Here is a 12,260-nt window from a genome sequence, read left to right on the forward strand (position 1 = left end):
TAGCCAAAACTAAGAGTGGAACTTAATGTTATGGATGGATGGCATAGATCTACTGCCAGAATGGCAATGCTGTGTCCTGTTCTCCCAAATTCCAGCTACATGTACTATTACCCTGTAATACATCACAATGTCCAGACCCCATTTCTTTTGATTCCCTCCTGTAAAAGGGTTTTGTGCCTTCCAACTTCACAACAAGTGCCAGAAAATATACCCAAAGTGAAGACACACATAAACTGCCATCAAAACGAGAAAGTACTAAATTCCCGAGGAGTGTACAAAAGCAGATCACTGCTGGTGGTGCAAAACCAGATATCTCTGGGATTGGGTCACCTGTAGTATACACCTTTCCTCATCTTCATTTCAAGGACAAGTGGTTATTACCAGTAATGTATTCTCATTGGTAAATGAACTTCTGTGTGTCTGGATAGGTAGAGTTAAAATTTCTGTTGTATACACTTTCAGAAATGTGTATGTTGTGATGAACATGAGTTCAGTGGAGGATGTGCATAAAAACCGGTGACTGAGCATGAAGGCTTGGAGATTCATTACTGATAGTACAAGCAGAAGATTTTGTGTATTGCCCTAACAACATGCTTAGTCCTCATGTGATGTTGGGATATATGTGACGGTGGACAATGTCAGTCAGGAAGTATGTGCTTTGGCCAATCAATGTACATATTCTCTATGTGTGTGGTAGGAGGAACAGAGGACTATGCACGTTGCCTGGACATTGTGCAAAGCTATGTTTATTAATTGGGCTATGTATGAAAACGCCTCTGATCAATTCACATTCTCTAATATCTCTTGGCAATTATCCATATTGACAAGGCAATGTGCAAAATCCCCTGTTGATTCTGTGAGTTTGTACGTAATCTCCTTGTGCCTACATGTGAGTGTTTATAATTGCCAGTGTTTATGTCCATGCACCAATCAACTCACTACTGCAATATTTCTACTGTGATGTCGTACCCTATTTCTTCGATCCTAAGACACACTTTTCCCCCATATAAACATCTCTAAAAATGGGGTGCGTCTTAGAATTGCGGGTGTGTCTTAGGTTTTTTTTTTTCTGTTGGTGGTACTGAAATTAGTGTGTGTCCTACAATTGATGGCGTCTTACAATCGAAGAAATATGGTAGTAAGACCATAATCTATGAGTTGAGATTTCCTGGTTCAAGTTCACCTCAACCCTGAACTAAGTGAGGGTGGGGGTGGTCCTTAAGCAAGCCCTTATTTCTCAGCCTTGGTTCCCCCTCCCTCAATAAAATGGGAACTGACCTATTTTGCAGTGTTGTAAGGTTACCAAGGAAAAGCACTATATAAATGCTAAGAAGTATTATTATTGACTTTTACCCCATGTGCTGTACCCTGGAAAGAACACATTACAAACTTCAGGCCAGAGAGAGGTGCCCTGTGCTGATGTGGGGTTGAACCTTGTATGATATGTGATGGAAGGTATTTTGGACCTTGTAACTGGAGAGGCACCAAGGCAAGGTGGTTTGGAGATTTTCCAGCCACACAGCTGCTACTTGATCTGAATAGCAACAAAGGGGAAAATAGCTTTAAAAGGGATAAAATCAGCAAAATGTTTTCAAAATAGCAGCAGGAGAAGGAAAATGCTGAGAAAGCAGAGGAATGACATTAGTGAAAGAACAATTTCATGGTCTACTTCTAGAATAGAAATGTGTGGGTTTTTTTGTAGAGTATTCCGGCAGCGTGAAGCGGAATTCTTTAGAATCCATACTGTGAAACAAATTGCTGAGATTCCCTCGTTTGCTGTTGGCTTCTGTCACTTAACTGGATATCTCATTTAAGATTTCCTCTTTTAGCTTTACTTAAGCACAGCATAGAATATACTACATGCTTGCTTATTAATGCTCTGTTCACAAATTAGTTCGGAATTTCTCATTCTAAGGTGTACAGCCCATAGAGGAACTCCCAAAAGCTAGGAAGAGGTATGGGGGACTATACCTGTTGTTGATCGGTGTAAGTCACATTGTAAGCATAGAAAGGTTGTTCTCTTAGCACACATCCTTGGAGTTAATGGGTTAAACTATACAGGACCGTGTCTGATCTATGTCTTCAAATACAAATCGGATCCAAATCAAGGGGGGTGGGGTGGAGAAAGGTGATTTAAAGTGCAAGCGGGGCACATCGTGGGGGAACTAAACCCCCCCTTTTCCCTCTGATGTCTGTCCCGCAAAGTTTTTTCTCCCAGCCAGGCTTTTCCAGTAAGAAATTTGGCATCTCCTGTTAGTTTCTGCACGTGTTCTGCCGAGTCCAATTGTAATGTGTGTGTTTTCAATTAAATATGTGTTTTCAGATTTTGTGATTCATCAGATTTTACCTTACCAGTCAGTTTCGGTTGACACATTCCACTCGAAAAACGACGTTTATGTGGCCATTGCGCAGCCCAGCATGGAAAATTGCATGGTGCTAGAATGGGATCACATTGAGAAGAACTTCAGGAGTTATGACAACATTACTGGTAAAAATGAATGCATGCCTTATCTGTATTATTACCTAAAGGCTTTACTGCTTTCTTTAAAAAAAATGTATGAGGACAATGATTGCCCCTTGAGATTACTCCCACTGATCTCTGCTGAAATTCAGTTGGAGTCCGTGGGCAAATAAAAATTAGCATTAGCTAGCAAAATGGTTACACTTATGGCGCTTAATATTTTTCAGAGATCCCTGAGGGCCACAACATGCCACGCTATTGCTTGACAAAGAAATGAGATACAGAGCAAAGTGATCCAATATGAAGCTCTGCTACAGAGGGTGTTGATCCGCTGTGCCAACTTTCAATTTTGTCATAGAATTGAGATCCGAGCACTATTTATTTATTTATTACATTTTTATACCGCCCAATAGCCGAAGCTCTCTGGGCAGTTCACTACGCAAAGCTCGTTTCCTTTCCTACTTAACCTCCAGGTGGCGATGTGTTAGGACAGAATAGCACAAATACACAAGTGAAAAAAAGCTATTTCTTTTGCTTTTACAATTTAAAGCTGCATTTCCCCTGCCCTAAAAAAGCTCGCCGAAAGTGCTGGTTAGACACAGAAGCCAAACTGGAGGGTCACGACATTGTCTAAAGACCCCATAAAAAACTGTGTGTAGGGAATGACCAGCGTGCAATAAATGCCTTGTGTAGATAAGCCCTGGAAGTATATGGAACAGAGTAAACAGCTTCAAACAGCTATACTACAAGGTAGGTATGCCCTGTAGTATAGCTAATCTATATTAATCTGCTCTTCAAGACATTGGGGAGAAAATAGATGTAGCTGCACCCCAAGTATACTCCTATGGAGAAAAGTGGGTGCATTAAATCCCACACATTGAAGGAGGAGGAACGCAATGGGATAGTGCAATGTGTTTCTCAGGCTCTTTCTACACCTCCCAGCATTCCGGGAGGGCGGGGGAGGATCTCATGATATCCTGATCGCAAGAGCCTCCCCCAGCGTGCACATGAGATGCACGACATCCCAGGAGGGAGCAGGGACATCACGGGTGCCTTTTTTCCCCTTAATTTTTTTTAAAGGAGTGGGTTAGGGTTAGGAGTGGGTTAGGAGTGGGTTAAGCATGAGGCCTTGCTCCACCGAAAATGTAAGTTAAAAAACACACACCCCGAAATCGCCCCCCCCCCCGCCATCCCAGGGGTGGCAAAATTGCTGCCACACTCTACCCTGATGGGCACGGAACCTCACTGCGTGGCACCGTGCCCATTTCTGGTGCTGCGCTTATTCGTAAGCATGGCACCAGGCAGGACAGGTGCCCACACCTCCCGCGGTCTTGGGATGATCCCGAGACCACAGGAAGAATCGGGTTTTCCCAAGGTTTCTTTATTCCTGGGAAAACCCATGCCCATCACCCCCTGCCCCCAGGAGTCCCTGTGCATCATTTGGATGCACAGGGACTTAGCCGTGACCAGCCCAGACTATCAGGCTGGTGTAGAAATGGCCTCAATCTCAGAAGAGGTTTTACCTCCATCCAACAGTATGGCTGATCGAAGCCAGTTTATTCTGTTCCATTGGACTTCATGGGAGTCATTGAGCACCAAGTCCACTTCTATATGCATAGCGCTGGCCTGCATTCTATTTCTGTGAGTAAACTTTTTTTCTTTGGCTTTTTTCTTTTTTTAAAAAAAGATGGGTATTAAATTAGTTTAATGCCCTAGTACTGAAGAAGAGGGGGTTAACCCTCCCCTCTTCCATTTTCCTAGTATAATTCACCCAAAAATTAGCTTTGAGTGAATGCGTATTGGGAAAACAGTGCTGAAGAAAAGCGTTAAACCCTCACCCTCAGCTCCATCATCCTGATCCACTCCCCGCAGGGCTAGATTTAGGGGTAGATGTCCCCCCTCGCCTCTCTCCGTTCAGCAGGATAAGCTGGAGGACCCCCTGCAGGCCTGGTCAGGCAGCCATTGTGCACATCTCACTTAGGGGCGGCAGCCTGGCAGTCTTAATCAGACACGAGAGAAACAAGGGAAGCTCTGGCCCCAGCTCAGCTGAGCACTCCTTGCCTCATCTTGTCCAGCTCCATCTCTTCTTGCCTTGAGTCCTTCTCCTGCATGCAAGCAAACTTGAGCTGAGTGTTTGTTTGGCCTCTGACCAAACGGTGCCATATTTCCTTATGCAACGCGCCAAGTCGGAAGCCAGCATAAAATATGTGCAAGACCCATAATCGTACTACTGATGGAAAACCCGTCCAACAGAATCATGTTACACTTACATCCTCTACAACACCCTAATACGCCTGTGTGGTGTAGTGGCTAAAGTGTTGGGCTGGGAGTCGGGAGATCCGGTTTCTAGGCCCCACTCGGCCATGGAAACCCACTGGGTGACTTTGGGCCAGTCACAGACTCTCAGTCCAACCTACCTCACAGGGTTGTTGTTGTGAGGTTAAAATGGAGAGGAGGAGGATTATGGATGCTGCCTTGGGTTCCTTGGAGGAAAAAAGGCGGGATATAAACGCAATAATAAATAAATAAAGTGAAATACTTCACTTCATAGGGTCATTATCTAAGCATATCCACACACAAACCACACACACACAGCAGTACCAATTAGACTTCATGTTGACCATTGGAGGGCAAATGTCCATCTAAATTAAATTAATGATAAATGCTTAATTTGCATGGAAATGGAGAGATGGGAGATGAAGTTCTGGGAGGGAGGGAGAGGGTAGCTAACGTTGGCGGTAGAAGCAAAACTCAGGCCGTGATGCAGATTAGGGGCTAGCACGAGGTAGGTTATGGTGCCTTGGTGGAGCACCAGCCAATTTCTGATGGGCCATCTGCTGGCTGGTCCTGAAACTCTTGCAAAGAATTTGGGACTAGTTGGACTTTGCTCTCCCCTTTCCCTTAAGCAAATGTTCCTGTTCCTGTTCGCTTAAGTCAGATTAGTTATGCCTTGTTAAGGGACCACGAACATGCATGTTTGTTATGGTGATCTAAGAGACTCAACTGTCAGTAGCAGTAGTCATACAAATGCAAAAAGTTAGGATGTGGGCCATCAGCAAAGTTTAGATGTTTTCATAGGATGTATCATAGCAGGGGAGAGAGAGGCTGTATATTTATTTTATTTATTATTTATATATCGCCAAACAGACAGATGTCTGCACATAGACATCCTGTAGTCATGATGAGTTTATTTAGAAAAGCATGGATGTCAAGACAGGTTCAGAGTTTTTCTTTTCTCTGTCTGTTTTTTACAATGAATATAGCAGGTGTAAAGTGTGGACTCAGTGGGAGGGGGGAATCCGTTACCTTATATTGAATTTCAGTTGTGCGCTTTGCATTCAAGGTGAATGAAGTAATATACATTACCATCTAAAGAGGGCTCTTGCATATGAACATTAATTGTGGAGTGTAACTCAGTGTAACCACTGAACTCAGTTGCAGAGAGAGAGAGAGAGGTGGGGAGGGGGAATCCACTCTTTAAGCTCCAGGATCTCATCTAATTTGACTAGTGACAAAAAGATGGAATCCAGGAATTGTCTTTTAAATATATGTTTTAACTAAGATTTGTTCCTGCTTATTGAAAAGGTTAGAAGTAATAAATCTTCACAATAAGACAAAAATACCCCATTAGATATTTTTAGGAACAGAGGAAGCTGCCTTTGGTCCATTCATCCATCTAGCCCAGTATTGTCAACACTGACCAGCAGCAGCCGCTCTCCAGGGTTTCAGGCAGGATTCTTTTGTTGCTCTACCTGGAGAAGCCGAGGATCTCATATTTATTTATTGTCATATAAAGGTCTATCAGTTAGACAGGCAATTTTTTGAAGGAACATCCAAAAGTGTCTGCCGATAATGTTAGTCAATACTTGCCTCCTCCCATCTCCTCCTAAAGGTACGGTGCTACCCTTTCCTTCACATTTCATCTTCCTTCCCTTCCCTTCCAGGTCTTGCCTTCCTCTTCCCTAACGCTCTTCACACATGACAAGTCAAAACACTTTTTCAGGTTACTAGTTGTTAGCTAATAGAGGACACTGTGATGCTTATTTAGCTGCATTAGGTCTAATTACGATAAACAGGCCCATTAGCGTGCTAGGAAGTATTCCAATTCAGTGTCATTCCTCGTACTCAGGCGGACACCTTTGCCAGAAAATCTATACACTGAGCTAAAGGAGAAATGTCGGAACTGATCTGTTCCTTTTGACTAGGCTTTTTGCAGGGCAGTTTGGACACAATTGTACCTTCGAGAGATGGCTCCCTTCCTCACCTGCAAGTTCCAAGGCTTTCAGTGAGCCAAGGCAACTGAGAAGTGATGTAAAGTGGTACACCAGAGAGACGAACTCAAGTCAGTTCCCATAATACAGGAGGGTATCTATACAACGACGTATTGGTGCCGCAAGGTCCCCAAACACTGCACTTGCACTCCTGTGGGGTTTTCCCCACAGCAAGGAGCGAGCGCGGGGTTTCCATCTGCCCGGACAGGGGGCAGGGGTGGGCCAGCAAGCTGAATGGCCGCTGGAATGCCTCTGCATGCTTCCTCCGGCGTTGTAGGGAGAAGGCTTTGCGGGGAAACCCATGGGGAAAAAACAGGAGGGAGGAGCCGCCGCCCTGTATGCCCCATGTACCACCACTCTGCTGTGCTGCCACGCATCTGTGCCCCTCCTGGTTTTTTCCCCTTGGCTTTCCCCGCCAAGCCTTCTGCTGACGCCACCAGAGGAAGTTGGAGGAAATGTGTGAAGCGTTCCACCGGCCGTTTGACTCACTGGCCCACCCTTCCCCCCTGACTGGGCTGATGGTTTTCTCACATGGGTTAAAATGGCCACTCCACCCTTTAAATCATTGCACGATCATTTCACTCTCCCCCTTCCTCCCCAATCTTTTAGCCATCTTTATTGTATGGACAGGAGGGCGGTTAAAATATGCCTCCTCCCCCCTGTCTGGGTAGATGGTGACCAGTCAGGGGTCGCCATCTGCCTGGCTATGCCTCCGGCATAACTCCGGACCAGCACCGTTGTCACTCTGCTCCACAGAAAAAAGTTGGGATAAGTCCCCAACTTTTTTATTTTGGAGCTTTGGGGGAAAACCCTGGGATGGCTCCGCAGTGGCTCCTGCATCATATAAACAACACAGCGCCACTGCGAAGTCACCCCGGGGCTTTCCCCATGTATAGACAGCCCCCAGGATTCTTAGCAATTACTGTATTTCTGTGTTGGGCAGGGGGAAGGAGAAGCCTCTTTCTCCCTGCCCAGAATAGAAACCATGCAAAGAACAAAAAATGAGTGCCTAGTTTAAACTCTGGCCTTGCACACCACTGTTGTGTGTGGCTCCTGACAGATTACACCTGAGCCAATGCAAGCTTTTGTGGGGCAGGGGGAAGTTCCTCACCCCTGTGATAAGGCAGGGAGAAGATGTCTGGTGTGACAAGCAGCAAGCAGCAACTAAAGCAGGAGTTGCCAACCTTTGGGGAATGTTGAGGCAGTGCTGTGAATAGTCCCACAAAGCGGCTGTCATGGTGGGAACTTGCCCATTCATAAAATGGCTGCCACTGGGGTCATGGCCAGCACAAACACTCATCTCCCAGAAGGCAAGCTGGTGAGATTAAACGAAAAGCAACTTGCCCAAGAACCTAAGTACGAGGCAGCTCCAGAACGCAAAACCACACTTTTGAACCCAAGTAAAGATGGTGCTGGAGGACAGACTTTTGCTTTGCAGCATGTCAGCCTCCCATTTGAAACAAATGAATTACAAAAATATGTAAAAATAAAATAAAATTCAGGAGAGCCAGGGAGCCAGGCAGGTACCAAGAGAGGTGTCAGTGGGCACATTGATGTCTACAAGTACCACAGTTAAAGCAAGTTGGAGACACCACGGTTAAAGCAAATCAGTTTTAGTTTTGCAGATCATGGGATAGAAGAACCTTTCTTGTGAATTAAAGCCAGAGGCACAAGGTTGTGCTTAGATTACTGTTGATTTAAAGATCTTTAAATGAAGCAGTCCTTCTGTTCCATAGGTCTGCATCAGTCATTGGGCCTGTTCAGACAACATGCTAAGCCATGGTTATGTCGCTAACCTTTTTGCAGCAAATGGTTAGTGAGCTTGTTTAAAATGTGGTTATGTAGCTACCATGGTTAAGAATGGTTCACACAACACGCTAAGTCATGGTTCATACGCCATAACATTTAGCTCAAAATGCTTCACCACCATGGCTTAATGTGTCATCTGAATAGGATCATTCAGTTTATCCTCTCCAAGTCTGGGAGAAATGATTGCATTACTGTCACTATTTGAAGATTTAAAATGTGGAAAAGAAATTAAAGAGCTGATATCGAGTTTGCTGACTGCAGCACGATTGATGGTAGCTAGGAACTGGAAGATTCAAGGGGAATATTCTATTGGAGAATGGTACAAAGAAGTATGGGATATAGCTATTAATGATAAACTGACTTGTAATATTAAGTGGAGAAAAGGTATAACCAAAATAAATGAGTTTGAAGGAATCTGGAAACAGTTCCTAATATTTGTGTTTACTAGGGGAAGTGGGAAACCGCCAGCAGAAGAAACGATAAGATTTTGGAATCAGGAATAGATCCCGAGGTGGGGGGTGCACTTTTATGTTCAAAATGATTATGTATGGTATGATATTTTATAGTTAATATCTATTCAACATATATGTATTCAACATTTATTTAGCATGTATGTAGTGGTTGTTTGGACGTAATTTTTTATTGTATGTTTAATTAATGTGGAAAAGCAATAAAAAAAAACAAGTCTGGGATAAATTTGGGCCCTCCAGAAACCACCTGGGGCTGCACCCCTTCCCAGAACTGTCACAACTTTGCTTGACATCCACATGTGCCTCCTTTTAAAGTAAAATCTACTCTTTTTTGCTGCCGTACTGCCAAAATTCTATGGCTAATGGCCCACAAGGCTGTGTGTTGCCCACCCCTCTCTTAAAGGGTGTTTGCAAGTTTGTTTTTGTGAGCACTAGGCTTTACAGGAAGGACTAGCCGTTGTTAATAGCTTACAACAGGAGGGGGCATAGAGCATATGCTTTGCATACAGAAGCTTCTGGGTCATACTTTGGAGAGCCACAGAGAAGACCATACTGGACTAGATGGACAATAGCCTGACCTGGTAAAAAGCAGTTTCGTATATCATTCCTGTTTCTTCCCTACAGATGGCATAACCATTGCAGTGAACTTCTATTCCTGGTTACCCAACACTGAGATCATTCATTGAAGTCGCTGTATTTTAGTGATACTCTTCTCAGGCCAGCAAGCACAATGGTTCCTCGCATTGTGCATTGCTGCTGGAAGTTGCAATAATGTCACAGACACCTATTATGGGATGGTGTCCATAATATCACTGGCAGGCTTGTCTCCAACCTTTCTTTGTTAGGGAGGACTCCGGGGATCTCAGGGTTTGGGGTCTAGCCTGGTGAGCTACCATGGTCATTATGTGCTCAGCCTTCAGAGTCCTCTACAGGCGCAGCAGGTGTGTTTGCCTATAAATACTAGCGGCCTGGACTGTTGTCTTTGCCGGTTCAACAGAGGCACACTTTTTCCTTCCTGCATTCAGGCTCCAGCTTCTAGCTCAAGCTAGGTGATCTTAGTTTGGCTGACTAGATTTAGGTACAGCTACCCAAAGTGCCAGATCAGGTAACTAATAAACCCACAAATTAGAATTTTAATCTACCAATCTGCAACTAAATCGATTCAAGCTTGTAGTCCTACCAACAATATATCCAATCCATGCAGTTTTCTCTAATGTTGACAGTGATTAATTTCAGGCCTTCCATGATGAGGGAACGTATTCACTGGGCAGGTTTCCAAATTTGTATCTGTATGACATTCTCAATGAAATGTTGTCTTCTCATGGCTAACTTGATTGTCCTGGCCTCATCTCTAAAGCCCATTCAAAACAATTAGAAATTAGTCAGTATCTTGTTTAGAAGCTTTGATTGTATTCTAATATTGTTGCTCTGTTTGAGCCAACAGGTCAGTCGATAGTAGGATGCAAAGCAATTTTGATCGATGATCAAGTTTTCGTGGTGGTGGCTCAACTTTTCGGTGGCTCACACATTTATAAATATGAAGAAAGCTGGACAAAATTTGTGAAATTCCAAGATATCGAAGTTTCCCGCATTTCAAAGCCAAATGATATAGAGCTCTTTCAGATAGAGAGTGAAACATTCTTTGTCATTGCAGATAGCTCAAAAGCTGGTTTGACGACAATTTATAAATGGAACAACAAGGGATTTTACTCTTACCAGTCCCTGCATGAATGGTTCCGGGACACAGATGCTGAGTTTGTTGATATAGATGGAAAATCTCATCTGATCTTGTCAAGTCGCTCACAGATCCCCATCATCCTTCAATGGAACAAAAATTCCAGAAAGTTTCTCCCACACAGTGAGATCCCGAACATGGAAGATGTGTTGGCTGTAAAAAGTTTTCGAATACAGGACAACCTCTACATCTCACTCACAAGATTTATAGGTGACTCAAGAATAATGAAGTGGAACAGCAAACAGTTTGTGGAGATCCAGGCTCTCCCATCACGGGGGGCCATGACCCTTCAGCCTTTCTCCTTCAAGAATAATCACTACCTAGCCCTGGGAAGTGACTACACCTTCTCACAAATATTCCAGTGGGATAATGAGAAGAAGCTCTTTAAAATATTTAAGGAGATCTATGTGCAGGCGCCTCGCTCGTTCACAGCTGTGTCGACAGACAGAAGAGATTTTTTCTTTGCTTCCAGTTTTAAAGGCCACACACAAATATTTGAACACATAATTGTTGACTTGAGTTTATGAAGGCGCTGGGAGGGAGAGAGGTGGGAGGAGGCCAACTCATGTACAATGACATTTTCACACTAATGGAAAGGGCAGATTACTCACTCTCTGGAGGTAGGGATGTGCCTATGGCATTAGTCAGCAGTTTTCGGAACTTTTTAGAAGTTTGCATATTTAATCAGGGATTGCATTAACTTGGTTAACTGCATGCCCATTTTACCACTGGCAAAGTAAGGACACTTTAAAGCCTATTATTACTCAGAGAACGTGTGCAATGCATTAGAATTAAGCCTAACACATCTAAAACTGATGGGAAATTGAAGGTGGAGGTGGGAAACCAGGAGAGAGAGGCAAAAGGCACCAGGTGAAGAAAAACTTCAGTTTGAGTCATTCTTTTCAGAATAGGCATTTAAAGGGCTTGTAATTTGTAAAAGTAGGGTGACCATATGAAAAGGAGGACAGGGCTCCTGTATCTTTAACAGCTGCATAGAAAAAAGAATTTCAGCAGGTGTCATTTGTATGAACGCAGCACCTGGTGAAATTTCCTCTTCATCACAACAGTGAAAGCTGCAAGAGCTATACTGCAGCTATACTGTGACCAGATTTAAAGGAGGGCAGGGCACCCAGAAGGAGGCATCAGCAGCTCAGCTTGTTGGCCCTCTGGAGCAGCTATTACAAGCGGAGCCTCTCGAGGTGGGGGCAGAGTTAAATTCTGAGCTAGTGAAACGTGGAGAAGTTAACTTCTGAATGCCCAATCTGCTTTAGGAAAGGCGGAAGCAGCGCACATGTGATCCATTTTCTAATCATCACTCCCAGGTGACTAGCCCACAGCAGTCCTGTATTCAGTGGTCCACCGAGCTCTTAAGCAGTTCAGTTAATAGCCAGACCACCAGTGCTGACACAGTGCTCTTTATGGTGTAACTAGATGTTATTAGAAGCGTATAGCTGCTCTCAACCCATCTCCCTAGAAGAAGCGTGCAATGTGATGTCATCGCATTCGTTGTTCCT

The 12,260-nt window shown here is 44.0% G+C and overlaps 1 protein-coding gene across 1 annotated transcript in view; it reads left to right on the forward strand.

Moving 5' to 3' along the window:
- LGI2 (leucine rich repeat LGI family member 2) overlaps positions 1-11,273 on the forward strand; it is a 38,038-nt gene extending 26,765 nt beyond the window's left edge. Inside the window, exons 7-8 of the mRNA XM_063135261.1 lie at positions 2,324-2,488; positions 10,456-11,273. Of these exons, the coding sequence (XP_062991331.1) occupies positions 2,324-2,488; positions 10,456-11,273 (983 nt within the window). The remainder of the gene's footprint in view (positions 1-2,323; positions 2,489-10,455) is intronic.
- Positions 11,274-12,260: the final 987 nt, after the last annotated feature.

This window comes from Elgaria multicarinata, chromosome 10 (assembly GCF_023053635.1).
Source record: "Elgaria multicarinata webbii isolate HBS135686 ecotype San Diego chromosome 10, rElgMul1.1.pri, whole genome shotgun sequence".
NCBI classification, from domain to species: Eukaryota; Metazoa; Chordata; class Lepidosauria; order Squamata; family Anguidae; genus Elgaria; species Elgaria multicarinata.